The sequence below is a fragment of the Cherax quadricarinatus genome, chromosome 26 (genome assembly GCF_038502225.1).
Source record: "Cherax quadricarinatus isolate ZL_2023a chromosome 26, ASM3850222v1, whole genome shotgun sequence".
In the NCBI taxonomy this organism is placed as follows: domain Eukaryota; kingdom Metazoa; phylum Arthropoda; class Malacostraca; order Decapoda; family Parastacidae; genus Cherax; species Cherax quadricarinatus.
Window position 1 is genome coordinate 30,547,127 of NC_091317.1, and position 27,897 is coordinate 30,575,023.

General features: G+C 42.3%; 1 protein-coding gene across 6 annotated transcripts in view; it reads right to left on the bottom strand.

Annotated features, from left to right (window-relative positions):
- rho-5 (rhomboid-5) overlaps positions 1 to 27,897 on the bottom strand; it is a 318,955-nt gene that overhangs the window by 178,536 nt on the left and 112,522 nt on the right. For all 6 annotated transcript variants that reach the window (XR_008407475.2, XM_053780640.2, XM_053780642.2 and 3 more), the window contains one exon: positions 15,782 to 15,965. Coding sequence is in view for 5 of the 6 variants with exons in the window: in XM_053780640.2 (XP_053636615.1) it covers positions 15,782 to 15,965 (184 nt within the window). In the remaining variant the exon portion in view is untranslated. The remainder of the gene's footprint in view (positions 1 to 15,781; positions 15,966 to 27,897) is intronic.

Genomic DNA, 27,897 nt, shown 5'->3' on the forward strand with positions numbered 1-27,897 from the left:
AGTGTCCTCACTAGTGCAGACCAGTGTCCTCACTAGTGCAGACCAGTGTCCTCACTAGTACAGACCAGTGTCCTCACTAGTAGACCAGTGTCCTCACTAGTGCAGACCAGTGTCCTCACTAGTACAGACCAGTGTCCTCACTAGTACAGACCAGTGTCCTCACTAGTACAGACCAGTGTCCTCACTAGTACAGACCAGTGTCCTCACTAGTACAGACCAGTGTCCTCACTAGTACAGACCAGTGTCCTCACTAGTACAGACCAGTGTCCTCACTAGTGCAGACCAGTGTCCTCACTAGTGCAGACCAGTGTCCTCACTAGTGCAGACCAGTGTCCTCACTAGTGCAGACCAGTGTCCTCACTAGTACAGACCAGTGTCCTCACTAGTAGACCAGTGTCCTCACTAGTGCAGACCAGTGTCCTCACTAGTACAGACCAGTGTCCTCACTAGTACAGACCAGTGTCCTCACTAGTACAGACCAGTGTCCTCACTAGTACAGACCAGTGTCCTCACTAGTACAGACCAGTGTCCTCACTAGTACAGACCAGTGTCCTCACTAGTACAGACCAGTGTCCTCACTAGTACAGACCAGTGTCCTCACTAGTGCAGACCAGTGTCCTCACTAGTGCAGACCAGTGTCCTCACTAGTGCAGACCAGTGTCCTCACTAGTGCAGACCAGTGTCCTCACTAGTACAGACCAGTGTCCTCACTAGTAGACCAGTGTCCTCACTAGTGCAGACCAGTGTCCTCACTAGTGCAGACCAGTGTCCTCACTAGTGCAGACCAGTGTCCTCACTAGTACAGACCAGTGTCCACACTAGTACAGACCAGTGTCCTCACTAGTGCAGACCAGTGTCCTCACTAGTGCAGACCAGTGTCCTCACTAGTACAGACCAGTGTGCACACTAGTACAGACCAGTGTCCTCACTAGTGCAGACAAGTGTCCTCACTAGTGCAGACCAGTGTCCTCACTAGTGCAGACCAGTGTCCTCACTAGTACAGACCAGTGTCCACACTAGTACAGACCAGTGTCCTCACTAGTGCAGACCAGTGTCCTCACTAGTGCAGACCAGTATCCTCACTAGTACAGACCAGTGTGCACACTAGTACAGACCAGTGTCCTCACTAGTGCAGACCAGTGTCCTCACTAGTACAGACCAGTGTCCTCACTAGTGCAGACCAGTGTCCTCACTAGTACAGACCAGTGTCCTCACTAGTGCAGACAAGTGTCCTCACTAGTGCAGACCAGTGTCCTCACTAGTGCAGACCAGTGTCCTCACTAGTGCAGACCAGTGTCCTCACTAGTGCAGACCAGTGTCCTCACTAGTACAGACCAGTGTCCTCACTAGTACAGACCAGTGTCCTCACTAGTACAGACCAGTGTCCTCACTAGTGCAGACCAGTGTCCTCACTAGTGCAGACCAGTGTCCTCATTAGTGCAGACCAGTGTCCTCACTAGTGCAGACCAGTGTCCTCACTAGTACAGACCAGTGTCCTCACTAGTACAGACCAGTGTCCCCACTAGTACAGACCAGTGTCCTCACTAGTACAGACCAGTGTCCTCACTAGTGCAGACCAGTGTCCTCACTAGTGCAGACCGGTGTCCTCACTAGTGCAGACAAGTGTCCTCACTAGTGCAGACCAGTGTCCTCACTAGTGCAGACCAGTGTCCTCACTAGTACAGACCAGTGTCCTCACTAGCGCAGACCAGTGTCCTCACTAGTACAGACCAGTGTCCTCACTAGTACAGACCAGTGTCCTCACTAGTACAGACCAGTGTCCTCACTAGTACAGACCAGTGTCCTCACTAGTGCAGACCAGTGTCCTCACTAGTGCAGACCAGTGTCCTCACTAGTGCAGACCAGTGTCCTCACTAGTGCAGACCAGTGTCCTCACTAGTGCAGACCAGTGTCCTCACTAGTGCAGACCAGTGTCCTCACTAGCACAGACCAATGTCCTCACTAGTGCAGACCAGTGTCCTCACTAGTGCAGACCAGTGTCCTCACTAGTGCAGACCAGTGTCCTCACTAGTGCAGACCAGTGTCCTCACTAGCACAGACCAGTGTCCTCACTAGTGCAGACCAGTGTCCTCACTAGTGCAGATCAGTGTCCTCACTAGCGCAGACCAGTGTCCTCACTAGTGCAGACCAGTGTCCTCACTAGTGCAGACCAGTGTCCTCACTAGCGCAGACCAGTGTCCTCACTAGCGCAGGCCAGTGTCCTCACTAGTGCAGACCAGTGTCCTCACTAGTACAGGCCAGTGTCCTCACTAGTGCAGACCAGTTTCCTCACTAGTGCAGACCAGTGTCCTCACTAGTGCAGGCCAGTGTCCTCACTAGTGCAGACCAGTGTCCTCACTAGTGCAGACCAGTGTCCTCACTAGTGCAGACCAGTGTCCTCACTAATGCAGACCAGTGTCCTCACTAGTGCAGACCAGTGTCCTCACTAGTGCAGACCAGTGTCCTCACTAGTGCAGACCAGTGTCCTCACTAGTGCAGACCAGTGCCCTCACTAATGCAGACCAGTGTCCTCACTAGTGCAGACCAGTGTCCTCACTAGTACGGAGCAGCATCCTCACTAGTGCAGACCAGTGTCCTCACTAGTACAGACCAGTGTCCTCACTAGTGCAGACCAGTGTCTTCACTAGTACAGATCAGTGTCCTCACTAGTGCAGACCAGTGTCCTCCCTAGTGCAGACAAGTGTCCTCACTAGTACAGACCAGTGTCCTCACTAGTGCAGATCAGTGTCCTCACTAGTGTCCTCAGTAGTGCAGACCAGTGTCCTCACTAGTGCCGACCAGTATCCTCAGTAGTGCATACCAATGTCCTCACTAGTGCAGACCAGTCTCCTCACTAATGCAGACCAGTGTCCTCAGTAGTGCAGATCAGTGTCCTCACTAGTGCAGACCAGTGTCCTCACTAGTGCAGACCAGTGTCCTCACTAATGCAGACCAGTGTCCTCACTAGTGCAGACCAGTGTCCTCACTAGTGCAGACCAGTGTCCTCACAAGTACAGACCAGTGTCCTCACTAGTAGAGACCAGTGTCCTCACTAGTACAGACCAGTGTCCTCACTAGTACAGACCAGTGTCCTCACTAATGCAGACCAGTGTCCTCACTAGTGCAGACCAGTGTCCTCACTAGTACAGACCAGTGTCCTCACTAATGCAGACCAGTGTCCTCACTAGTGCAGACCAGTGTCCTCACTAGTACAGACCAGTGTCCTCACTAATGCAGACCAGTGTCCTCACTAATGCAGACCAGTGTCCTCACTAGGTCAGACCAGTGTCCTCACCAGTGCAGACCAGTGTCCTCACTAGTACAGACCAGTGTCCTCACTAATGCAGACCAGTGTCCTCACTAGGTCAGACCAGTGTCCTCACCAGTGCAGACCAGTGTCCTCACTAGTACAGACCAGTGTCCTCACTAATGCAGACCAGTGTCCTCACTAGTACAGACCAGTGTCCTCACAAGTGCAGACCAGTGTCCTCACTAGTGCAGACCAGTGTCCTCACTAGTACAGACCAGTGTCCTCACTAGTACAGACCAGTGTCCTCACTAGCACAGACCAGTGTCCTCATTAGTACAGACCTGTGTCCTCACTAGCACAGACCAGTGTCCTCACTAGCACAGACCAGTGTCCTCACTAGTACAGACCAGTGTCCTCACCAGCACAGACCAGTGCTTTCACTAGGACAGACCAGTGTCCTCACCAGCACAGACCAGTGTTTTCACTAGTACAGACCAGTGTCCTCACCAGCACAGACCAGTGTTTTCACTAGTACAGACCAGTGTCCTCACCAGCACAGACCAGTGTTTTCACTAGTACAGACCAATGTCCTCACCAGCACAGACCAGTGTTTTCACTAGTACAGACCAGTGTCCTCACCAGCACAGACCAGTGTTTTCACTAGTACAGACCAGTGTCCTCACCAGCACAGACCAGAGTTGTCACTAGTACAGACCAATGTCCTCACCAGCACAGACCAGTGTTTTCACTAGTACAGACCAGTGTCCTCACCAGCACAGACCAGTGTTTTCACTAGTACAGACCAGTGTCCTCACTAGTACAGACCAGTGTCCTCACTAGTGCAGACCTGCTGAAAAAATGTCAAGAAAAACTGAAGTCACAGCCACTGCACAAAGATTGAAACGAAAATTTAATGCGCCTTAGCCAAGCAGTGAAAACACGCCTCTGGCCCTCAGCAGTTAATGCGCCAACCTGATAGGCGACAGATGCTCTGGCCGGTTTTAACACCCAGTCTTCTTCTGTACTCCTCCATAACAGTCCTCCACACACTACAGTGTGTGGAGGCCTACAAAAAGGCTTTGATGATACTCCTCTGCAATAGTTCTCTGCACAATATCATCATTATTAAACACCACCACAAACAAATATACGAGTATTGTTTAACAAATGACAAGACACACTCCCTGGTCTCAACGGCACCTTGCTTCCATGATTACTACTTAACATTATTGATTTAACTGACACATACAAATTTTAAAGCAGCAACCAAATACAGGGCAATTATTCTAAATATGACATACAGTCACTATACTGCAGCAGAACCTCAGTAAGACCCCGTGAGTCAACTGGCTCTTGCACCAAGGATGATGTTTCAATGTGCCCATTGAAACTGTATTAGTAAGTGCATACAGCAGCCAGTCTAGGGGAGTTGCAATAGACAGAGATAATGTTGAAGGTCATACAAACCAAAAGATTTAGTCTGCATTGACCAACACAAATAACTGGCAACAGATTAACCCACTAATATACACCACTGATATATCCAGTGAGGAAGGATAATGAAGTACATATAGAGTACACTACCTATGCACTCAGTGAGTAAGGATAATACAGAGGTGCACAGTACCAATATATGTAAATCAGTGAGCAAGGATAATACAGTAGATTACAAAATATATATAACCAATGAGCTAGGATCATACAGAATGGTACACACCAGCTCTGCACACTACCTGGAGTATACCTGGAGGGCATTTCGGGGGTCAACATTCCCATGGCCCACTCCAACCATGATGAGGCCTAGAGGTGGATTGGGACCTGATCAACCAGGCTGTTACTGCTGGCTGCACACAGACCAACATATGAATCACAGCCTGGCTGGTCAGGTACTGACTTTAGATATCTGTCCAGCTCCTTTTTGAAGACAGCCAGGGGTCTATTGGTAATCCTCCCTTATGTATGCTGGGAGCCAGCTGAACAGTCCTGGGCCCCTGACACTTAGTGTTATCTCTTAATGTACTCATAGTGCACTTGCTTTTCACTGGTGGGGGAGGGGATGGTGTTACACTGCCTGCTGAGTCTTTTGCTTTCATAGGCAGTGGTTTTTCTGTGCAGATTTGGGACTAGCCCTCTAGGAAGTGTATATTATGATGTATCTCTCACCTGCATTCCAAGGAGTACTTCAGCCATTCTCAGTAATTGAGGTGCTTTATTGCACTGAGTATTCTCTGTACATTCTTCATCAAGCCATATACTGTACTGTACTCTATTATTTTATGATGAATATAATAGAAGTTGTATATACAGTACAGTGTTTCTACAGTAGTTTATTAAGACTCAGTATTATTTATCCAATGCATTTTATTTGTTTAAAAGATGAATAATAAAGTATTATCTTGCGAAGAAGGGTAGCAAAATGGTCTTTAGAAGTGCATCTGCATGCATGCCTGTGCATGAGCGTGCGCAAACATGTATGACAATATGTTGACCGACAAGCCTACTTCTGTATTACCTCTTTACTTGTCCTTTGTCTCTATGTTTGTGTCTGTGTACACGTTTGTTTACCTGCCCGCCCACCTACTTGTTGTCTGTCAGTGTCTGAATCTGCCTGTGATTTTTACCTACTTAATTCCTTGCTTGATCAGGTCCCTGTCTCCCTCTCTCAATGTCTCACTCTCTCAACATGTTCGATGGCCACAGCTACACAGACAACACCACAGACAACAACAAATCCACCATCATAATAGAAGGAAGTCAGGGAACCTTAAGTAAGGATGACCAGTGTGCCATGATTAGACAAGTTGTAGCAATGTACAAGTTGGAGAGAGATGGAATAAAATACCAACATGATAGAAAAAGATACAAATGCAGTGTAATGATATCCTTTACTGACATTCTGTTTCCAGTTCTGCTCTATCGCACATTAGTAGTACCATTTTTAATGTTACACCTAACCTGACACTGCACCTCACTATACTCCCTATGTATAGTATATGCTTATCCATGCTTTTTCATTCATGACTTTGAAAGTCCATCGTGTGGGTGAAATGCTGTCAATGAAGGATCTCATTACACCGCATCTATGTGTGTGTTCCTACTGTACTGGGTACTGAGGATGATTACAGATGTGAGCAGTGGAGCTCAAAAATGTACTACCCTATAGCATGCCTGACAGTTAAGTCTGGCAAGAACAATGTATTCTCAAATTGCATGACTAAGTACATATATGAGTTTGACCACCCTCCCCTCCCCCTTCCCCCCTATTGCTGCAACATTATTTGCACTGGTCATGCAAGGCTGCTATTACCTCATCCTGAATGTAGCCACTTCAGAAAAAATGAGTTAAACGATAGTTACAAATGTTAATTTTTTTCTTTTTAGAAATGTGTGGTTAAAGGTGACTGACTTAATAAGAAAATCAAATCAAATGGTAACTGATAGGAGGCCTAAATACCTGCATAATACAAACACTAACGGGAGCAAGGACATCACATAAAAGAGAGAGAAGTGATTTTGCAATGAGAGCAATCATGAGATAGATAGAGAGAGAGAGAGATTGAGATATATATATATATATATATATATATATATATATATATATATATATATATATATATATATATATATATATATATATATATATATATATATATATATATATATATATATATATCTCAGTTAAGAAGTTAAGAGAGTGGTGAAGCAATGTAAAAAGAGAGCAAATGAGAGAGTGGGTGAGATGTTATCAACAAATTTTGTTGAAAATAAGAAAAAGTTTTGGAGTGAGATAAACAAGTTAAGAAAGCCTAGAGAACAAATGGATTTGTCAGTTAAAAATAGGAGAGGAGAGTTATTAAATGGAGAGTTAGAGGTATTGGGAAGATGGAGGGAATATTTTGAGGAATTGTTAAATGTTGATGAAGATAGGGAAGCTGTGATTTCGTGTATAGGGCAAGGAGGAATAACATCTTGTAGGAGTGAGGAAGAGCCAGTTGTGAGTGTGGGGGAAGTTCGTGAGGCAGTAGGTAAAATGAAAGGGGGCAAGGCAGCCGGGATTGATGGGATAAAGATAGAAATGTTAAAAGCAGGTGGGGATATAGTTTTGGAGTGGTTGGTGCAATTATTTAATAAATGTATGGAAGAGGGTAAGGTACCTAGGGATTGGCAGAGAGCATGCATAGTTCCTTTGTATAAAGGCAAAGGGGATAAAAGAGAGTGCAAAAATTATAGGGGGATAAGTCTGTTGAGTGTACCTGGTAAAGTGTATGGTAGAGTTATAATTGAAAGAATTAAGAGTAAGACGGAGAATAGGATAGCAGATGAACAAGGAGGCTTTAGGAAAGGTAGGGGGTGTGTGGACCAGGTGTTTACAGTGAAACATATAAGTGAACAGTATTTAGATAAGGCTAAAGAGGTCTTTGTGGCATTTATGGATTTGGAAAAGGCGTATGACAGGGTGGATAGGGGGGCAATGTGGCAGATGTTGCAAGTGTATGGTGTAGGAGGTAGGTTACTGAAAGCAGTGAAGAGTTTTTACGAGGATAGTGAGGCTCAAGTTAGAGTATGTAGGAAAGAGGGAAAATTTTTTCCCAGTAAAAGTAGGCCTTAGACAAGGATGTGTGATGTCACCGTGGTTTTTTAATATATTTATAGATGGGGTTGTAAGAGAAGTAAATGCGAGGGTCTTGGCAAGAGGCGTGGAGTTAAAAGATAAAGAATCACACACAAAGTGGGAGTTGTCACAGCTGCTCTTTGCTGATGACACTGTGCTCTTGGGAGATTCTGAAGAGAAGTTGCAGAGATTGGTGGATGAATTTGGTAGGGTGTGCAAAAGAAGAAAATTAAAGGTGAATACAGGAAAGAGTAAGGTTATGAGGATAACAAAAAGATTAGGTGATGAAAGATTGAATATCAGATTGGAGGGAGAGAGTATGGAGGAGGTGAACGTATTCAGATATTTGGGAGTGGACGTGTCAGCGGATGGGTCTATGAAAGATGAGGTGAATCATAGAATTGATGAGGGAAAAAGAGTGAGTGGTGCACTTAGGAGTCTGTGGAGACAAAGAACTTTGTCCTTGGAGGCAAAGAGGGGAATGTATGAGAGTATAGTTTTACCAACGCTCTTATATGGGTGTGAAGCGTGGGTGATGAATGTTGCAGCGAGGAGAAGGCTGGAGGCAGTGGAGATGTCGTGTCTGAGGGCAATGTGTGGTGTGAATATAATGCAGAGAATTCGTAGTTTGGAAGTTAGGAGGAGGTGCGGGATTACCAAAACTGTTGTCCAGAGGGCGGAGGAAGGGTTGTTGAGGTGGTTCGGGCATGTAGAGAGAATGGAGCGATACAGAATGACTTCAAGAGTGTATCAGTCTGTAGTGGAAGGAAGGCGGGGTAGGGGTCGGCCTAGGAAGGGTTGGAGGGAGGGGGTAAAGGAGGTTTTGTGTGCGAGGGGCTTGGACTTCCAGCAGGCATGCGTGAGCGTGTTTGATAGGAGTGAATGGAGACAAATGGTTTTTAATACTTGACGTGCTGTTGGAGTGTGAGCAAAGTAACATTTATGAAGGGATTCAGGGAAACCGGCAGGCCGGACTTGAGTCCTGGAGATGGGAAGTACAGTGCCTGCACTCTGAAGGAGGGGTGTTAATGTTGCAGTTTAAAAACTGTAGTGTAAAGCACCCTTCTGGCAAGACAGTGATGGAGTGAATGATGGTGAAAGTTTTTCTTTTTCGGGCCACCCTGCCTTGGTGGGAATCGGCCAGTGTGATAATAAATAAATAATATATATATATATATATATATATATATATATATATATATATATATATATATATATATATATATATATATACAGTGGACCCCCGGTTAACGATTTTAATCCGTGCAAGAGGGGTAATTGTTATGCGAAATAATCGCTATGTGAATGAATTTTCCCCATAAGAAATAATGGAAATCAAATTAATCCGTGCAAGACACCCAAAAGTATGAAAAAAAAAATTTTTACCACATGAAATATACATTTTCCCACACACAAAGAGAAGGATACATGCACAATAGTAGAGTAGTACATGCACAGTATATATTGTGCATGTACTAGTCTTCTAAATGAAGAATAAATGACACTTACCTTTATTGAAGATGCAGCAATGACTGATGAGACACTGTGTCCTGCGAGTGCCTTTTCCTCCTGAGTACTGTAGGTCCTGTTTGGCATTTTCTTCCAGAACAGGCCTTATCACACTGTGTATGCCACTACGATTCTTAAATCTCTCAAACCAACCTTTGCTGGCTTTAAATTCACCAATATGAGCACTAGTTCCAGGCATTTTTCCCTGTTCACCAGGGTGTTAGTCGACTTGTGTGGGTTGCATCCTGGGAGACAAGATTAAGGACCCCAATGGAAATAAGTTAGACAGTCTTCGATGACACTGACTTTTTTGGGTTATCCTGGGTGGCAAATCCTCTGGGGTTAATTGTTTTCTTGGTATTCTCAATAAGCCACACCAACAACGGTGCTACAGCAGCAGCAGCAGCTGACAGTGCAGCAGCAGCAGCAGCTGACAGTGCAGCAGCAGCAGCAGCTGTACCACCAATAGTAGCGATGGTTGATTGGGGTTTATTATACAACCTGGCCAGCTCGGAGACATGCACTCCACTTTCATACTTATCAATGATCTTTTTCTTCATCACTATTGTAATTCTCACCCTTATTGCTGTAGGGTTGGCACTAGAAGCTTTCTTGGGGCCCATGGTCACTTATTTTCCAGAAAAAGCACCGAAAACACTGTAATAATCTGAAATATTCCGATTGTATGCTTGGATGTTACGCGGAGGCTGGCTGGTAAACAATGCCACCGGCGGAAGCATGTGAGTGCGCTCGGACGAAAATCGGTAAGCGGGTTTTTAAGCGGTATGTGAGGCAAAATTTTTTGCAATTAAAGTAAGCGGTATGCGGAAATAATCGCTATGTGATGCCATGCGTTATGCGGGGTCCACTGTATATATATATATATATATATATATACAGTGGACCCCATATATCTAATCGAATGCAAGAGGGCTGGCTGTTATGCTGAAATGTTCGCTATGCGAATGAATTTTCCCCATAAGAAATAATGGAAATAAAATTAATCCGTGCAAGACACCCAAAAGTTTGAAAAAAAAAAAAAAATTTTACCACATGAAATATACATTTTCCTACACACAAAGAGAAGGATACATGCACAATAGTAGAGTAGTACATGCACAATATATATTGTGCATGTACTACTCTACTAAATGAAGAATAAATGACACTTACCTTTATTGAAGATGCAGCAATGACTGATGAGACACTGTGTCCTGGGAGTGCCTTTTCCTCCTGAGTACTGTAGGTCCTGTTTGGTATTTTCTTCCAGAACAGGCCTTATCACACTGTGTATGTCACTACGATTCTTAAATCTCTCAAACCAACCTTTGCTGGCTCTAAATTCACCAATATGAGCACTAGTTCCAGGCATTTTCCCTGTTCACCTGGGTGTTAGTCGACTGGTGTGGGTTGCATCCTGGGAGACAAGATTAAGGACCCCAATGGAAATAAGTTAGACAGTCTTTGATGACACTGACTTTTTGGGCTATCCTGGGTGGCAAATCCTCTGGGGTTAATTGTTTCTTGGTATTCTCAATAAGCCACACCAACAACGGTGCTACAGCAGCAGCAGCAGCAGCTGGACGATGTTACAGCAGCAGCAGACGATGCTACAGCAGCAGCAGCAGCAGACGATGCTACAGCAGCAAGCAGACGATGCTACAGCAGCAACAGACGATGCTACAGCAGCAGCAGACGATGCTACAGCAGCAGCAGATGATGCCTACAGCAGCAGCAGAGCGGTACTACAGCAGCAGGAGCAGCTGGCGGTGGTACAGCAGCAGCAGCTGACAGTGCAGCAGCAGCTGGACGGTGATACAGCAGCAGCAGCAGCTGTACCACCAATAAGTAGCGATGGTTGATTGGGGTTTATTATACAACCTGGCCAGCTCGGAGACATGCACTCCACTTTCATACTTATCAATGATCTTTTTCTTCATCTCCATTGTAATTCTCACCCTTATTGCTGTAGGGTTGGCACTAGAAGCTTTCTTGGGGCCCATGGTCACTTATTTTCCAGAAAAAATCACCAAAAACACTGTAATAATACAAAATGTTCCGATTGTATGCTTGGATGTTACCAGCGGAGGCTGGTTGGTAAACAATGCCATCCAGCGAACATGTGGCGTGGCTCAGGCCACGCACATTGGGCGCGTCTCGACGAAGGCCGCTGGAGCGGGTTTTTGTCCACTATGCGGGCAAAATTTTAGCGATCAAAGGCGTCCGCTATGCGGATTGTCCGCTATGCAAGGCGTCCGTTATGCGGGGAGTCCACTGTATATATATATATATATATTTATATATATATATATATATATATATATATAGATATATATATATATATATATAGAGAGAGAGAGAGAGACAGAGAGAGAGAGACAGAGAGAGAGAGACAGAGAGAGAGACAGAGAGAGAGACAGAGACAGAGACAGTCTATCAGCATCCTGTTGGCCAACATTAGAGGTTTCATTACTAATGTTGGAGAGCTCTCTCACAGTTTTGTGAACACTCGACGTCCCGACATGATAGCTGTTGTTGAAACATTTTTGGACAGGACTCCAGAAAATTTTGCAAGAATTGCTGGCTACATCTCATGGATGAGAAGAGACAGGCAAGGGCAAGGAGGAGGTGTTGCTGTGTGCTTCTCTAAAAATGTTCATGCCCAGCACATTGATGTTGCCACCCCTACACATCTTGAAATGATGTTCTTCAAGCTCTGCATAAACACTAGTACCTCTGTACTAGCATGTGCAATGTACAGACCTCAGTGGCAACATGCAGACCCCATCAACTTCCTAATGGAAAATATTGACTCCCTTCTGCTACAACACAACTGTCAACATATCATAATTGTTGGTGACCTCAACCAACACCTTATACAGAGGGACTTTGATGACCTTCTTGCAGTATTTGACATGAGAAACTTTGTTGATTTCCCTACTCACATCTCTGGCTCCTCCCTTGACCCAGTAGTGAGTGATCTGGCAGAAGGCATAGTCACTTGTCAACCCCTCGGCCTACGTTGGATCGTCTGACCACAAGGCTGTTTTTACGACACTTAAGATCCCAACAGAAAGAGGTGAGGAGTCCATACAGCACAACCTGGCTATGTGAAAGAGGTAATTGGCCAGCCCTTTGCTCTGAGCTTGCCACCACCGATTGGAATGCTCTTCTCCAAGGGGATGTTGACAACTGCCGAAAGCCTTTTCACTGGACACATCCTTAATCTACAACAAGAACACATTCCTCACCGGCAATATGTGACAAAGCCTACAGATCAGCCTTGGTTTGGCTTTGCGTTATAGAGAGGCTGCTACTGCTAAGTACAAAGCATGGCAAAGGTATAAGAGACATCCTACCACCTATAACAGGAACTTCGCAAGGCAAGCCTGTAGGCATATGGGTGATGTTCAAAAGTGGGCCATTGCTAAATGGGAGGTGGACACTAAAAGAAAGTTAGCATCAGGTAGGGTAGGCTCCAAAACCTGGTGGTCCCTGGTCAAGGACCTGATGAACTCATTCCACCTCTAAATCGACAGGATGGGACCACCTCTACTAGCAGTCAAGAGAAGGCGGACCTCTTTGCTGAACACTTTGCTACCAAAATGCAAGTTCCTGATCCAGCAAGGGACCCTCCTTGGCTAGCTGCAACAACTGTGTCAAAACTGTCAGTGGTGACAATAAGGCAGGAGGAGGTGTATTTCCTTCTTAAATCGCTTGGACCAAGAAAAGGCTGTGGGAGGCCCAGACAAGTTGAGCCCAAGATTGCTGAGAAGATGTGCAGACCAGCTAGCAGCACCTCTAACTCGCATCTTTCAGCACTGCCTAGTACAGTGTAAATGGCCCTCTCTATGGAAAGAGGCAAATGTAGTCCCTGTTCACAAAAAGAAGAGAAGAGCAGAAATCAGCAACTACAGACCAGTGTCACTCCTGTCAATCACTGGTAAGATCCTTGAGACAATAATCTCAAGACAAATGACAGAGTTTTTTGACTACCATTCACTACTTTGTGATCGTCAATATGGCTTCAGGAAAGGTTACTCTGCTGCTGATCTGTTGTTAAACCTCCCCACTAAGTGGCACCAGTCACTGGATGAATCCAAAGTCAGCTGTGTGGCAGCACTGGACATTGCTGGCGCTTTCGACCGGGTGTGGCACCAGGGTCTCTTAGCAAAACTTCAAGCACTGGGAATTGCAGGCTCTACGTTATGTCTCCTCAGTGATTACCTTCATGGTAGATCTCTAAGGGTAGTTCTCAATGGAACGGAATCAGCAAGACATCCTACTGGGGCAAATGTTCCACAAGGAAGCGTACTGGGACCATTGTTATGGAATGTCTACTTCAACGACCTTCTTCATCTCATCCCAGAATCACATGCATATGCAAACGACTGTATACTGACATTCACTTATCCAAGAGAAGAAATGCCAGCTGCTCTAAGTTACATCAATCACCAGCTGAGAGCTATATCAGCTTGGGGAAATAGATGGCAAGTAACATTTGCACCTGAGAAAACGCAAATGATGATTGTCTCTAGGCACCATGATGGTAATGCTGGTGCAGTAGTAAGGATGAATGGGAGGGTGTTGGCACCTGGAGAAGAAGTTGATATCCTTGGGGTGAAATTTGACTCCAAACTAACCATGAAGAACCATGTTGTAAATCTTGCAAACAAGGCAGCCAGGAAGCTTACAGCACTTCGCCGTATCTCGCATCTGCTTGACAGTAGGGGTTGCAAGATTCTGTACGAGGCACAAGTGCACTCACACCTTGAGTATGCTCCACTTTCTTGGTTTGCCTGCCCACCCCCCCTCTCATCTGTGACTGCTTGACAGAGTAGAGAACAGAGCAAGACGTCTCATCTCTCGCCTGGACCCATCCTGGATAGATCTGGCATTTCAGCAGAGCCTTCAACACAGGAGGGACGTGGGTGGCCTTACTGTTATGTACAAGGCCAATATTGTCAAAGTACCACACTTGGATCCACTTCGAGGACAGCATGAAACAAGCTTTTATGCCACAAGATGGGCAGAAAGCAGCAACTTCACTCTGGCTGTACCCTTCTCCAGAACATCACTCCATCTGAGATCATATATACCCAGGATGACTCGAGTATGGAACACATTCGTACAGCATAATGATGTCAACGAGATAAAGTCAGTTGATCAATTAAAAATGCTGGCCCACAGATGGCTCCAACTTCATCCTGTTCCCTACTTGTATGTCTCATAACAATAAAAATGCTTTCAAATGAACTGATGTAGGTAACAGCTCTTAGCTTGCCAATAAAGTTAGGAATCCTTAACCTGTAAATAGCTTGTCAATAAAGCTAGGAATCCTTAACCTGTAAATAGCTTGTCAATAAAGCTAGAGATCCTTAACCTTGTCAAACCCTGTGTAAAAAAAAAAAGGAGGGAGAGAGAGAGGTTTAACCCATAAATGGTCCAAGCAGATCTACGTTCACATGTGTAGTGCTACAAAAGTAGATCTAAGCTTTTTTACATATTTTCAAATATAACAAAAAAAAAAAGTAGATCAAAGTTTTTTACACATTTTTCAAATGTAGAAAAACAAAAAGAAGATCTACTTTTTTTACATACTTTCAAATGTTGAAAAAACGTATATATACGTTTGGACCATTTATGGGTTAACCTTGTCAAACCCTGTGTAAAGAGAGAGAGAGAGAGAGAGAGAGAGAGAGAGAGAGAGAGAGAGAGAGAGAGAGAGAGAGAGAGAGATAGAAAGAAGAGAGATAGAGATAGAGATAAGAGAGATAGAGAGATAGAGAGATAGAGAGAGAGAGATGAGAGATAGAGAGATAGAGAGATAGAGATAGAGAGATAGAGATAGAGATAGAGAGATAGAGAAGAGATAGAGATAGAGAGATAGAGATAGAGAGATAGAGATAGAGATAGAGAGATATAGAGAGAGATAGAGAGATAGAGAGATAGAGAGATAGAGAGATAGAGAGATAGAGAGATAGAGAGATAGAGAGAGAGAGAGAGAGAGAGAGAGAGAGAGAGAGAGAGAGAGAGAGAGAGATAGAGAGATAGAGATAGAGAGATAGAGATAGAGAGAGAGAGAGATTGAGAGAGAGATTGAGAGAGAGATTCAGAGAGAGATTCAGAGAGAGATTCAGAGAGAATGAGAGAGAGATTGAGAGAGAGAGATTGAGAGAGAGAGAGAGAGAGAGAGAGAGAGAGAGAGAGAGAGAGAGAGAGAGAGAGAGAGAGAGAGAGAGAGAGAGAGAGAGAGAGAGAGAGAGAGAGAGAGAGAGCAGTCATATTACAAAATGTCATCTCAAATGAACAACTAACAGAGATGGTCACGTTAAACAAGACAATTCACAAGTGTCAGTTGCACATTGTTTTAAGGAAAGCTTGTGCTAGCCAGCCTGGTGTGTACTCACCTCTTGTAAGGCATGGAAGTCACTGGTGAAAGACTGTGTGTGGTGGGTAGTGTTGGGCTGGTCCTTGAGCTGGCCATATTTGCGGCTTGCCAGGCGTTTCCGTTTCTCCTGCCATCGCTGCCGCTGATTGGCTTCAGAAGAGTCATCTAATCCGAAGAACTCCCGAGTTTCTTTCTTCACGTACCTGAGTGGCAAGACAAAATATTCTTGAAATGTAAATCATTAATTACCCTATTAACCACAAATGCTCCCAAGTAAAATCAGTTTAATGACAGGACTCACTGAGAAGCTGAATTTTTTTTACAACACTGACAGTCTCTTGCCAAAATAAGATAACCCAAACAAGGAAACACATTCACCATGACTCATTAAGAATAATAATAATCTTTATTTCTACAAGTACCTGTACAACATATACAGGCCCAGCTGACATCAATGACACGCTACAGAAAGCTCCTTATTATACAGGATATTTCCCACAAATTAAGTCAGTTTTCTCCTCAAGATACAACCCACACCAGTTGGCTGACATCCAGGTACCTATGTACTGCTAGGTAAACAGGGACAGCAGGTGTCTTATAGAAACACATCCTAATGTTTCTACCCGTACCAGGGACTGGACCACAGACCTCAACGTGTGAACTGAGTGTACTAGCAATCAAACTATGGGATACCTTCAGTAACTATTTTTGCCAGCAGTGTGAGGACATCCCAAGTTAAATGATCCTTGCATTAATTATGGTGTTGCAACATTATCAGAGACTGACCTAGGGTAAACATCCTGTCAGTCTGTGTAACTCTACTACACTATTCAACACTCACAACACACTCCATCAAAGTAGAGCAACTCAGAGAATGAAACACATTTACCATCATTCACTCAACAGCTGCCATGCCAAAAGCATATGGACATCACAATTCAAACGATTCTTAAAATTGTTTTGTGACCCACTGAATGACCTGGTTAACCCTTAAACTGTCCAAACAAATTTACATTCACATGCATAGATCTATGTTTTTTGGCATATTTTCAAATATAACAAAAAAAAAAGTAGATCAAAGTTCTTTTACACGTTTTCAAATGTAAAAAAAAAGAAAAGATTTACTTTTTTCACATACTTTCAAATGTTGAAAAAACGTAGATCTACGTTTGGTCAGTTTAAGGGTTAATATCTGCTCGGATGCCACTCACACAGATTCTAACACTGGCTGCAAACTATGATATACAGAGCTATGATTTATGTCCATCTCGGGTATGAGAATGAGAGAGAGGGAACAAAAAGGCACAATACCATGACTGGAACAATACACAAATGACACGCACAGAATGTCATCATAAACTTCTCTCTCTTCTCTGTGCAGGTTATTTGTGTATGAGAGAAAGAGTTGTGCAAGTACTGTGCCTAGACACTTCATGCACATTAAAGACCCCAGAATATAGAACAACATATCACAAAAACCTAAAAGTTCTTCACCTGACTATGGCTTCAAAAATATTTAAAAAAAAACTTGATGGAAAATTTTATACACAACTGTCCTAAATATTTGTGTCCAGTAGCTCTTTACTAGTAGCTTATTTCCATTTTTATCATTATTTAACTTTACAATATAATAATTATTCCATTTAAGTCCTTATCTACATACCTGCACTAGTATTTAGTTAAAAGTCTTAGTTTCAGTCTGCACAAAATGATTTGTCTAACTCGATGTGTAATTCAAAACCTTCATTTTTTGGGAAATAAAATTGATTGAGGAACAGAGCTTTTCACTGTAGTGGCCTCTAATTTTACACTGTTGACTATTAATCTTTGAATACAATACACAAATTAAACATCCATCTTCCATTTTCAGGTACATTTTTCTTTTGTATGCATTTGTATGCTATTACACCATGATCACACTTGTCAAAGGACTCTGCAAAGTCTGTGTGTATGTTGCATATGTATTTTTTTTGCTTTCCAGTGTATCTAAAACCATGCTCTGGCAACTGCAAGAGGCAGGAGTGACCTGCTCTAAATCCAGGTTACTATGGGTTGTGTAACTGCTTTAATTCCATATTTTATTGATCTTGCTTCTTAAAACTTCTTCAAAGCTTTTGACAATGTGGAATATAAACACTTTTGGGCTAGAGATATTTTAAATTGCTCTATCACCACCTCTGTGGCATGGGCAAAATCCATGGTCCTTAACCCTTTCAGGGTTTCCAACGTACTAGTATGGCTTATGCACCAGGGTTATTGACGTACTAATACGCCTAAATTCTAGTGTCTTCAAATCTAGCAAGAGAAAGTTGGTAGGCCTACATATGAAAGAATGGGTCTATGTGGTCAGTGTGCGCAGTATAAAAAAATCCTGCAGCACACAGTGCGTAATGAGAAAAAAAAACTTTGACCGTGTTTTTGGTTTAAAGCAGCGACTTTATACTGTATTTTCGTATGGTATTTATGGTTGTATTCTAGTTTTCCTGGTCTCATTTTATAGAACTGTAGACACATTACAGAAATTGAGATGATTTTGATTAGTTTCACAATGAAAAGTACCTTGATTTTTTATTTTTGATGTTTGATTTTTGCCAAAGTTCAAAAGTAAACAAATCATGCCCCGCATCCAATACACGTCAACTGGTGAGTCTAATATTCTTTCACAGGTGCTCTGACATTATTTATACACTAATGCAGTAGTCTGCCTAACAGTAAATCTTCTATTTTTTGTGAGAATACAAATTCAAAGTGGAAAGCAAAAGAAATGTAAGAGGGACCTGGGGACATGACTAATGAACAGAGGAAATGTTATTTTAGTACCAGGAATGTCTGTCTTGTTTATTCTGGATCATATTTGGAAATTGGCATCTTTTGAAATTTGTGTGAAATTGGCAAAATTGCTAATTTCTGACCACTTTATTGGATAGTTGAAGTCAGTAAATTGGTGGTTTCTTGTACTCATTTGTTAGAAAAAATGGAGTTCTAGCGAAATAGTTATGATTTTTGTTGACTAGTACACTGGAATTGGCTGAAAATAGGGCTCAAAGTGGGCGAAATCGCTGATGCGTAAACATCGTCGAGACCGCTAACTTTGCGAGAGCATAATTCCGTAAGTTTTCCATAAAATTTCATACTTTTGGTGTCATCGTGATCAGGAAAAGATTCTCTATCTTTTCATATGAAAAAATAATTTTTGTTTTCCGAAAAATTTTCGACCCTGAGAACAAGTTTAGGAAAGGGCCTCTCGACACTGAAAGGGTTAATGACTGTAGGGTGATGCCTGTGTCCAGAATCTATCTCCATATGATATTTAATACATAGTAATAAGTGTTATTTTTAAACTAATTTTTCAGCAGGAGGACATGTAGTGCAGTTGTCAAACAAGAACACAATTATATAGCCTTCAGGTAGTCTAAATGTTTTGCACTGGACCATGGTCTTTGGCACAAAATAGGTCACAAGTTAGTCATTAACCGTTAAACGGTCCAAACGTATATATACGTTCACGCGCGTAGCACCCCAAACGTATATATACGTTTTCTTTGTCATTCATTCAACATTGCCACAATAAGCCTGAGTCACCTAGACATGAGAGAATGGGTGTGTGCACTCACTGTGTTCCATATTAAAATAATTGGGGATGCCTGGGTACCATATGCTCTTTTTTCCTTTTAAAAGACGAGATTTCTTTTTTCCTCAAAAAATTTGGGGCGCTACGCGAGTGAATGTATATATACGTTTGGACCGTTTAAGGGTTAATAACATGTTGTCTAATCGAGTAATGAACTAGGTACTGGAGCAATGGATAACCCTGAGGATGAAAACTTTTTTTTTTTTTTTGCAAAACTTTACTAAGTAATTTACACTTACGTGTTGCAGTAACACTAACACATGTTAATACAAGTGCACGTTGTTAGATTTTTTTATGTTCTTTCACCACAGGTACAGATGTCTCACCTTCACAACTAACGATACAATTCTCTGACAAGCACATAACACATCTCATGTGGTGCTAACTCAGGTTCTGAGAACAAACCAATAAAATCATTCTGATATTTCTGAGCAGCCAGAGTATGTGCAATCAACATCCTTTGGGTATTTCACATTGAGAAATACAGTGTCATAGTTGGAACTTGTTAAGCCAGCCATAACCTTATGTTCACTCTATTTTTAATTGCTTGTGAAATTCTTTTGTCTTAGCCATTAACACAATGCAAAAGCAGCACATTTTCACTGAAATGATAGAAAAAAATTGATACATAACCTCACTAACAGTTCAGCTAGCAAGCAGATATTTTTCATTTTTCAAGTTCTTTGTTATCCTCATGAGCTCAATAAATTAAAAAAATAAATACAACTTTTCTGTTTTAAACCATACACTGTTGATTTTCCAACACAAACAGTGGTAGCTCATCCATAGGAGCTGCAGAGCTGCAGTCCCCCCAGATGCTCACTGCCAGAAGTATGATTTCACCAACCTTACACTAAAATAATTTGCAACTGACAAAAATATATTACAGGAAAAATCTGTTGTATGTTGTTTTCAATGTATTTATAAGAGATTTTTTTGTTGTTGTTGAAACGAGATAAAAATGATTAAAAATAGAAGTTTAATGTGGTATGATAGTATAGGTATTACTGGCACTACGAGCCGCCACTGAACTGCAGGATGTCCATGCAGTAACATGTGTTAGTACAGTGGACCCCCGCATAGTGACCTTAATCCGTGCAAGAGGGCTGGCTGTTATGCGAAATGTTCGGTATGCGAATGAATTTTCCCCATAAGAAATAATGGAAATCCAATTAAACAGTGCAAGACACCCAAAAGTATGAAAAAAAATTTTTTTACCACAGGAAATGTTAATTTTAATACACACAAACTGAAAAAGGCATGCATACTTACATGACACTTACTTTTATTGAAGATCTGGTGATGATTGATGGGATGGGAGGAGGGGAGAGAGAGTGTTAGTGTTTAGAAGGGGAATCCCCTTCCATTAAGACTTGAGGTGTCGAGTCCTTTTCTGGAGTTACTTCCCTTCTTCTTTTAATGCCACTAGGACCAGCTTCAGAGTCACTGGACTTCTTTCGCACAACATATCTGTCCATTGTGGCCTGTACCTCTCGTTCCTTTATGATTTGTCTAAAATAATTTGCAACTGACAAAAAAAAGGTATATTTTGCACAGGAAAAATCTGTTGTATGTTGTTTTCAATGTATTTGATAAGCGATTTTTTTTGTTGTTGTTGAACTCCCTCCCAAGCGAGATAAAAGTGATGATTAAAAATAGAAGTTTTTTTGAATGTGGTATGATAGTATAGGTATTACTGGCACTACGAGCCGCCACTGAACTGCAGGATGTCCATGCAGTAACATGTGTTAGTATCAACAAAGTAAGCCTGTCTTTCATAGGCTTATGTCCTGGGAGTGCCTTTTCTTCCTGAGTAATGTAGGTCCTGCTTGGCATTTTCTTCCAAAACAGGCCTGTTTCATCACAATTAAACACTTGTTCAGGTTTCAGTCCTTCAGTTTCTATGTACTCCTTGAATTCCTGCACATATTTTTCAGCCGCTTTGTGGTCCGAACTGGCAGCCTCACCATGCCGTATCACACTATGTATGCCACTACGCTTCTTAAATCTCTCAAACCAACCTTTGCTGGCCTTAAATTCACTCACATCATCACTAGTTGCAGGCCTTTTTTTAATTAAATCCTCATGCAACTTCCTAGCCTTTTCGCTTATGATAGCTTGAGAAACGCTATCTCCTGCTAGCTGTTTTTCATTTATCCACACCAATAAGAGTCTCTCAACATCTTCCATCACTTGCGATCTCTGTTTCGAAAACACAGTTAAACCTTTGGCAAGAACAGCTTCCTTGATTGCCTTTCTGTTGCCCACAATAGTAGAGATGGTTGATTTGGGTTTCTTGTACAACCTGACCAGGGTCGGTGATACGCACTCCACTTTCATACTTATCAATGATCTCTTTCTTCATCTCTATTGGAATTCTAACCCTTATTGCTGTAGGGTTGGAACTAGAAGCTTTCTTGGGGCCCATGGTCACTTATTTTCCAGAAACAGCACCGAAAACATTGTAATACAGTGGACCCCCGCATAACGATGGCATCACATAGCGATTATTTCGCATACCGCTTACTTTAATCGCAAAATTTTTGCCGCGCATACCGATTAAAAACCCGCTCACCGATTTTCGTCCGAGACGCGTCCAATGTGCGCCCTCAGCCAGCCTCACATGTGCCGCCCGTGCCATTGTTTACCAGCCAGCCTCCACGGTAACATCCAAGCATACACTCGGAATATTTCATATTATTACAGTGTTTTCGGTGCTGTTTCTGGAAAATAAGTGACCATGGGCCCCAAGAAAGCTTCTAGTGCCAACCGTACACCAATAAGGGTAAGAATTCCCATTGAAATGAAGAGATCATTGATAAGTATGAAAGTGGAGTGCGTATCGCCGACCTAGTCAAGTTGTACAAGAAACCCCAATCAACCATCGCTACTATTGTGGGCACCAAAAAGACAATCAAGGAAGCTGTTCTTGCCAAAGGTTTAACTGTGTTTTCGAAACAAAGATCGCAAGTGATGGAAGATGTTGAGAGACTCTTATTGGTGTGGATAAACGAAAAAACAGCTAGCAGGAGATAGCGTCTCTCAAGCGATCATATGTGAAAAGGCTAGGAAGTTGCATGAGGATTTAATTAAAAAAATGCCTGCAACTAGTGATGATGTGAGTGAATTTAAGGCCAGCAAAGGTTGGTTTGAGAGATTTAAGAAGCGTAGTGGCATCCATAGTGTGATAAGGCATGGTGAGGCTGCCAGTTCGGACCACAAAGCGGCTGAAAAAATATGTGCAGGAATTCAAGGAGTACATAGACAGTGAAGGACTGAAACCTGAACAAGTGTTTAATTGTGATGAAACAGGCCTTTTCTGGAAGAAAATGCCAAGCAGGACCTACATTACTCAGGAGGAAAAGGCACTCCCAGGACATAAGCCTATGAAAGACAGGCTTACTCTTCTCATGTGTGCCAATGCTACTGGTGATTGCAAAGTGAAGCCTTTATTAGTGTATCACTCTGAAACTCCCAGAGCGTTCAGGCAAAAGAATGTCCTCAAGGATAATTTGTGTGTGCTGTGGAGGGCAAACAGTAAGGCATGGGTCACTAGGGAATTTTTCTATAACTGGTTACACCATGCATTTGCCCCCAATGTGAAAGATTACCTAATTGAAAAGAAATTAGAACTTAAGTGCCTCCTGGTGTTAGACAATGCCCCTGGTCATCCTACAGACGTGGCAGAGCGACTTTATGGGGACATGAGCTTCATTAAGGTGAAGTTTTTGCCTCCTAATACCACTCCTCTCCTGCAGCCCATGGACCAGCAGGTTATTTCCAACTTCAAGAAACTGTACACAAAAGCTGTTTGAAAGGTGCTTTGTAATGACCTCAGAAACTCAACTGACTCTAAGAGAGTTTTGGAGAGATCACTTTAATATCCTCAATTGTGTAAACCTTATAGGTAAGGCTTGGGAGGAAGTGACTAAGAGGACCTTGAACTCTGCTTGGAAGAAACTGTGGCCAGAATGTGTAGACAAAAGGGATTTTGAAGGGTTTGAGGCTAACCCTGAGAGGATTATGCCAGTTGAGGAATCCATTGTGGCATTGGGAAAGTCCTTGGGGTTGGAGGTTAGTGGGGAGGATGTGGAAGAGTTGGGAGGAGGAGGACAATGAAGAACTAACCACTGATGAGCTGATAGATCAACTTCAACAGCAAGAGGCCAGACCTGAGGAAACTGGTTCAGAGGAGGGGAGAGAGAAATTGAAGAAGTTGCCTACTACAAAGATAAAGGAAATCTGTGCAAAGTGGCTTGAAGTGCAAACCTTCATGGATGAAAATCACCCTCACACAGCTATTGCAAGCCGTGTTGGCAACCTGTACACTGACAATGTTGTGAAAACACTTTAGGGAAGTGATAAAGGAACGAGAGGTACAGGCCACTATGGACAGATATCTTGTGCGAAAGAAGTCCAGTGACTCTGAAGCTGGCCCTAGTGGCATTAAAAGAAGAAGGGAAGTAACCTCCAGAAAAGGACTTGCTACCTCAAGTCCTAATGGAAGGGGATTCCCCTTCTAAAACAGTAAGAAGATAATGCTCTCCCCTCCTCCCATCCCATCAATCATCACCAGATCTTCAATAAAAGTAAGTGTCATGTAAGTGTGCATGCCTTTTTCAGTTTGTGTGTATTAAAATTAATATTTCATGTGGTAAAAAAAATTTTTTTTCATACTTTTGGGTGTCTTGCACGGATTAATTTTATTTCCATTATTTCTTATGGGGAAAATTCATTCACATAACGATTATTTCGCATAACAATTACCCCTCTTGCACGGATTAAAATCGTTAACCGGGGGTCCACTGTAATACAAAATATTCCGATTGTATGCTTGAATGTTACCGCGGAGGCTGGCTGGTAAACAATGCCACCGGCGGAACATATGAGGCTGGCTCAGGCCGCACATTGGACGCGTCTCGGACGAAGGGCGCTGAGCGGGTTTTTGGGCGGTATGCGAGGCAAAATTTTAGCGATCAAAGCATCCGGTATGCGGATTGTCCGTTATGCAAGGCGTCCGGTATGCGGGGGTCCACTGTATTTGATTTTTGACAATTTTACTGAGAACAGGTAAGGCCCCCTATGCCCCTGGTCTGTTTTATGGAATTTTAACCCTTTCAGTGGCTGTCACACAGAACTACACCATTGAGGCCAGGGGACCCTCCTGTAGTTCTGTGTCCTGAGCTCAGCTCACCTAGATAAGCTGTGAGTGGGAAATTTTGGCCTAGATATAAGAGAATGGGTCTGTGTGGTGACTGAGCACAGTATAAAAAATCCTGCCCCATGCAGTGAATGACAGGAAGAGCAAAATTCCAAACTCCAACCATGTGGATAATTTAAAATAGTGACTGAGTTTGTTTGTTTTTTGGGTGGCTTTTATGGTTTTATTGGTTGTTATTTGATATCATTTGGTAGAACAGAAGACATACTACTCAAATAGAGATTGTTTTGGTTGGTTTCAGGACAGGAAGTAACTTGAAACTGAGCTCAGTATAGCAGAAACATTTAATTTTTGCCAATTTTCTTGATGAGTAAGGGCACCCAACATTCCCCTCTGAGTGTTTTATGGGCTTTTAGAAGGTGTGATTCAATTACTGGGACACCATAAACCCCAATCAATCATTCCTGGTTATAGTATTTTATTATCTGAGAAATAGAATAAATCTATTTTAGCAAGATTATGAATTCAACATGGAAGGCAAGTATAATATAAGAAAGACCAGGGAACATTATTAATGAACAGTGCACATGTTGTTTTAGTGCCAGGAATGTCTACATTACTTCTTTTGCATTCTGTTCTTAAATTGGTATTTTTTTTTTAAATTTTGTTTAACCCTTTCAGGATCCAGAGGCCAAATTACAAAGTGTGCACCTGGTTATAAGAATTTAAAAAAAAAAAATATTTTTCTTATGAAATGGTAGAGAATCTTTTTCTGAAGGTAATAAAACAAAAAGTATGAAATTTGATGGAAAACTGACGAAATTATGCTCTCGTGAATTTTAATGTGTCAGCGATATTTATGCATTGGCGATTTTGCCAGCTTTGACCTCCATTTTAGACCAATTACATTATTACAGTCGACTAAATTCTTAGCTATTTCACTAGTATTACATCTATTCTATCGATTGAGCACAAGAAATCATCAAGTCAACTGTTTCAACTACAAAATAAAGTGACCGGAAATTGGTAATTTGGCCAATTTAATGCAAAATTCAAAATATTCCAATTTCAAAATAGGGTCCAGAATAAACAATGTAGACATTCATGGCACTAAACTAACATTTCCTCTTTTCATTAGTTATGTTTTCAAGATTTACAAATGAATTCCATTTTTATTTTTTATTCACAAAATTAATTTTTATTCAAACCAAAAAATAGAAGATTTACTGTTATGCAATATTGTAATAATTGTATAAATAATATCACCACATTTATGAACGCATATGAGACCCACCAGCTGGCATGTATTAGAAGTGTGAGGTCATGTGTTTACTCTTGAGCATCGGCATCGGCAAAAATTTAACATAACCGCTACTTTGAGCCCAGTTTCAAGCCATTTACAGTATGAAAACCAATCTAAATCATCTCTATTTCTATAATATATCTTCCATTCTATCAAATGAGACCAAGAAATCGCAAATAGAACTATAAAAAACATACGAAAAAACACTGCAAGTTCGCTGTTTTAATCGAAAATTACAGTCTCAGTTTTTTTTCTCTCATTATGCACTGTCTGCTGCAGGATTTGTTTTATGTGGTGCACACATACCACATAGATGTATTCTTTCATATCTAGGCCCAAATTTACTGCTCACAGCTTATCAGAGTGAGCTGAGCTCATGGCATAGATCTACGGTTTGGACCCTCAACTCAAAGCCATAGAACGATGGTACAGACCCTGAAAGGGTTAAAATTGGCCAAATTACCAAATTTTGTTTAAACCTGGTAAAATTACCCTGTAAAGTGCCCAAATTCTTGGCAGTTCACAGGGTAGTTATAATAGTGGAATGGGTGGCTTCTTGTGATAAATAGATAGAATGGAGAGCATACTAGTGACACAGTTGATAATTTGATTGAATGTGTATAAAAGAACCTAAATCTGCAACTCTCTACTTGAAACCTCCAGTCTCTCTTTCTATCTACCAGCTGCTGCAAAGTTACTGTTAAAAAAAGAGTCTCCTTCCCTTAACCCTTAACCCTTTCAGGGTCGAGCGGCCCTCTCCCAAACTCCTTCTCAGGGTCGAATTTTTTTTTGAAAAAAACAAAAAAATTTTCTTTTGAAAAGATAGAGAATCTTTTCCTGATCATAATGACACCAAAAGTCTGAAATTTGATGGAAAACTTACGGAATTATGCTCTCGCGAACTTAGTGGTCTCGATGATGTCTATGCATCAGCGATTTCGCCCACTTTGAGCCCTATTTTTGACCAATTCCAGTGTACTAGTCGACAAAAATCATATCTATTTCGCTAGAACTCCATTTTTTCTATCGAATGAGTACAAGAAACCACCCATTTACCGATTTCAAGTATCCAATAATGTGGTCAGAAATTGGCAATTTTGCCAATTTCACACAAATTTCAGGAGATGCCAATTTCCAAATAGGGCCCAGAATAAGCAATACATTATATTATTATTATAATCAAAAAGAAGCGCTAAGCCACAAGGACTATACAGCGCTGCAGGGCAGGAAGGAAGCGAGGGCATCAGGTGGCAAAAGGGAGATGGATGAGTAATAGGTTACGGAGAACAGCGGGGTAGTGGATGGTGAAAGGGTAAAGGGCAGCAAGAGACTGAACTAGAAAGGGCTGAGGGGAGTGCGAAAAGTATCATCAGAGTTTGTGGAGTAAATCAGTCGTTGTCAAGAAGTCAATGAGAGAGTCAGGATTAAAGGAGGGTCCATCAGCAAGAAGGGAAGGTAAAGAGAGAGTAGTAGAACGAAGACGACGTTGGAGGTAAATTCTGCGTGCTCGTTGATAGAGAGGGCAGTCTAACAGAATGTGGCTAATCGATACTAGAACTTGACACTGCTCACAGAGAGGAACAGGGTGCCTCTCCATGAGATACCCATGAGTAAGACGAGTGTGGCCAATGCGAAGGCGGGAGAGAGTGGTCTCCCAACCTCGGCACTGATGACAAGAAGACGGCCAGTAACCTATGCTCGGTTTAATAGAATGAAGTTTGTTACCGAGCAGAGTTGACCAACGTTGTTGCCAACGGGTGCGAAGGTGGGTAGCTATTGCAGCAAAATAGTCCAGAAATGGAACACCTCGATAGGAAATTGGTAGGTCATATACTGCTGACCGCGCAGCAGTGTCTGCCTGTTCATTGCCCTGTACGTCGACATGACCAGGGACCCAACAAAAAACAATATCTTTATGTTTGGTAGAGATACGGCGTAGCCAAAGTTGGATACGGAGAACTAGGGGATGAGATGTATCAAATTTTCGTATAGCCTGTAGAGCACTAAGGGAGTCTGAGACTACTACAAATGATGACACAG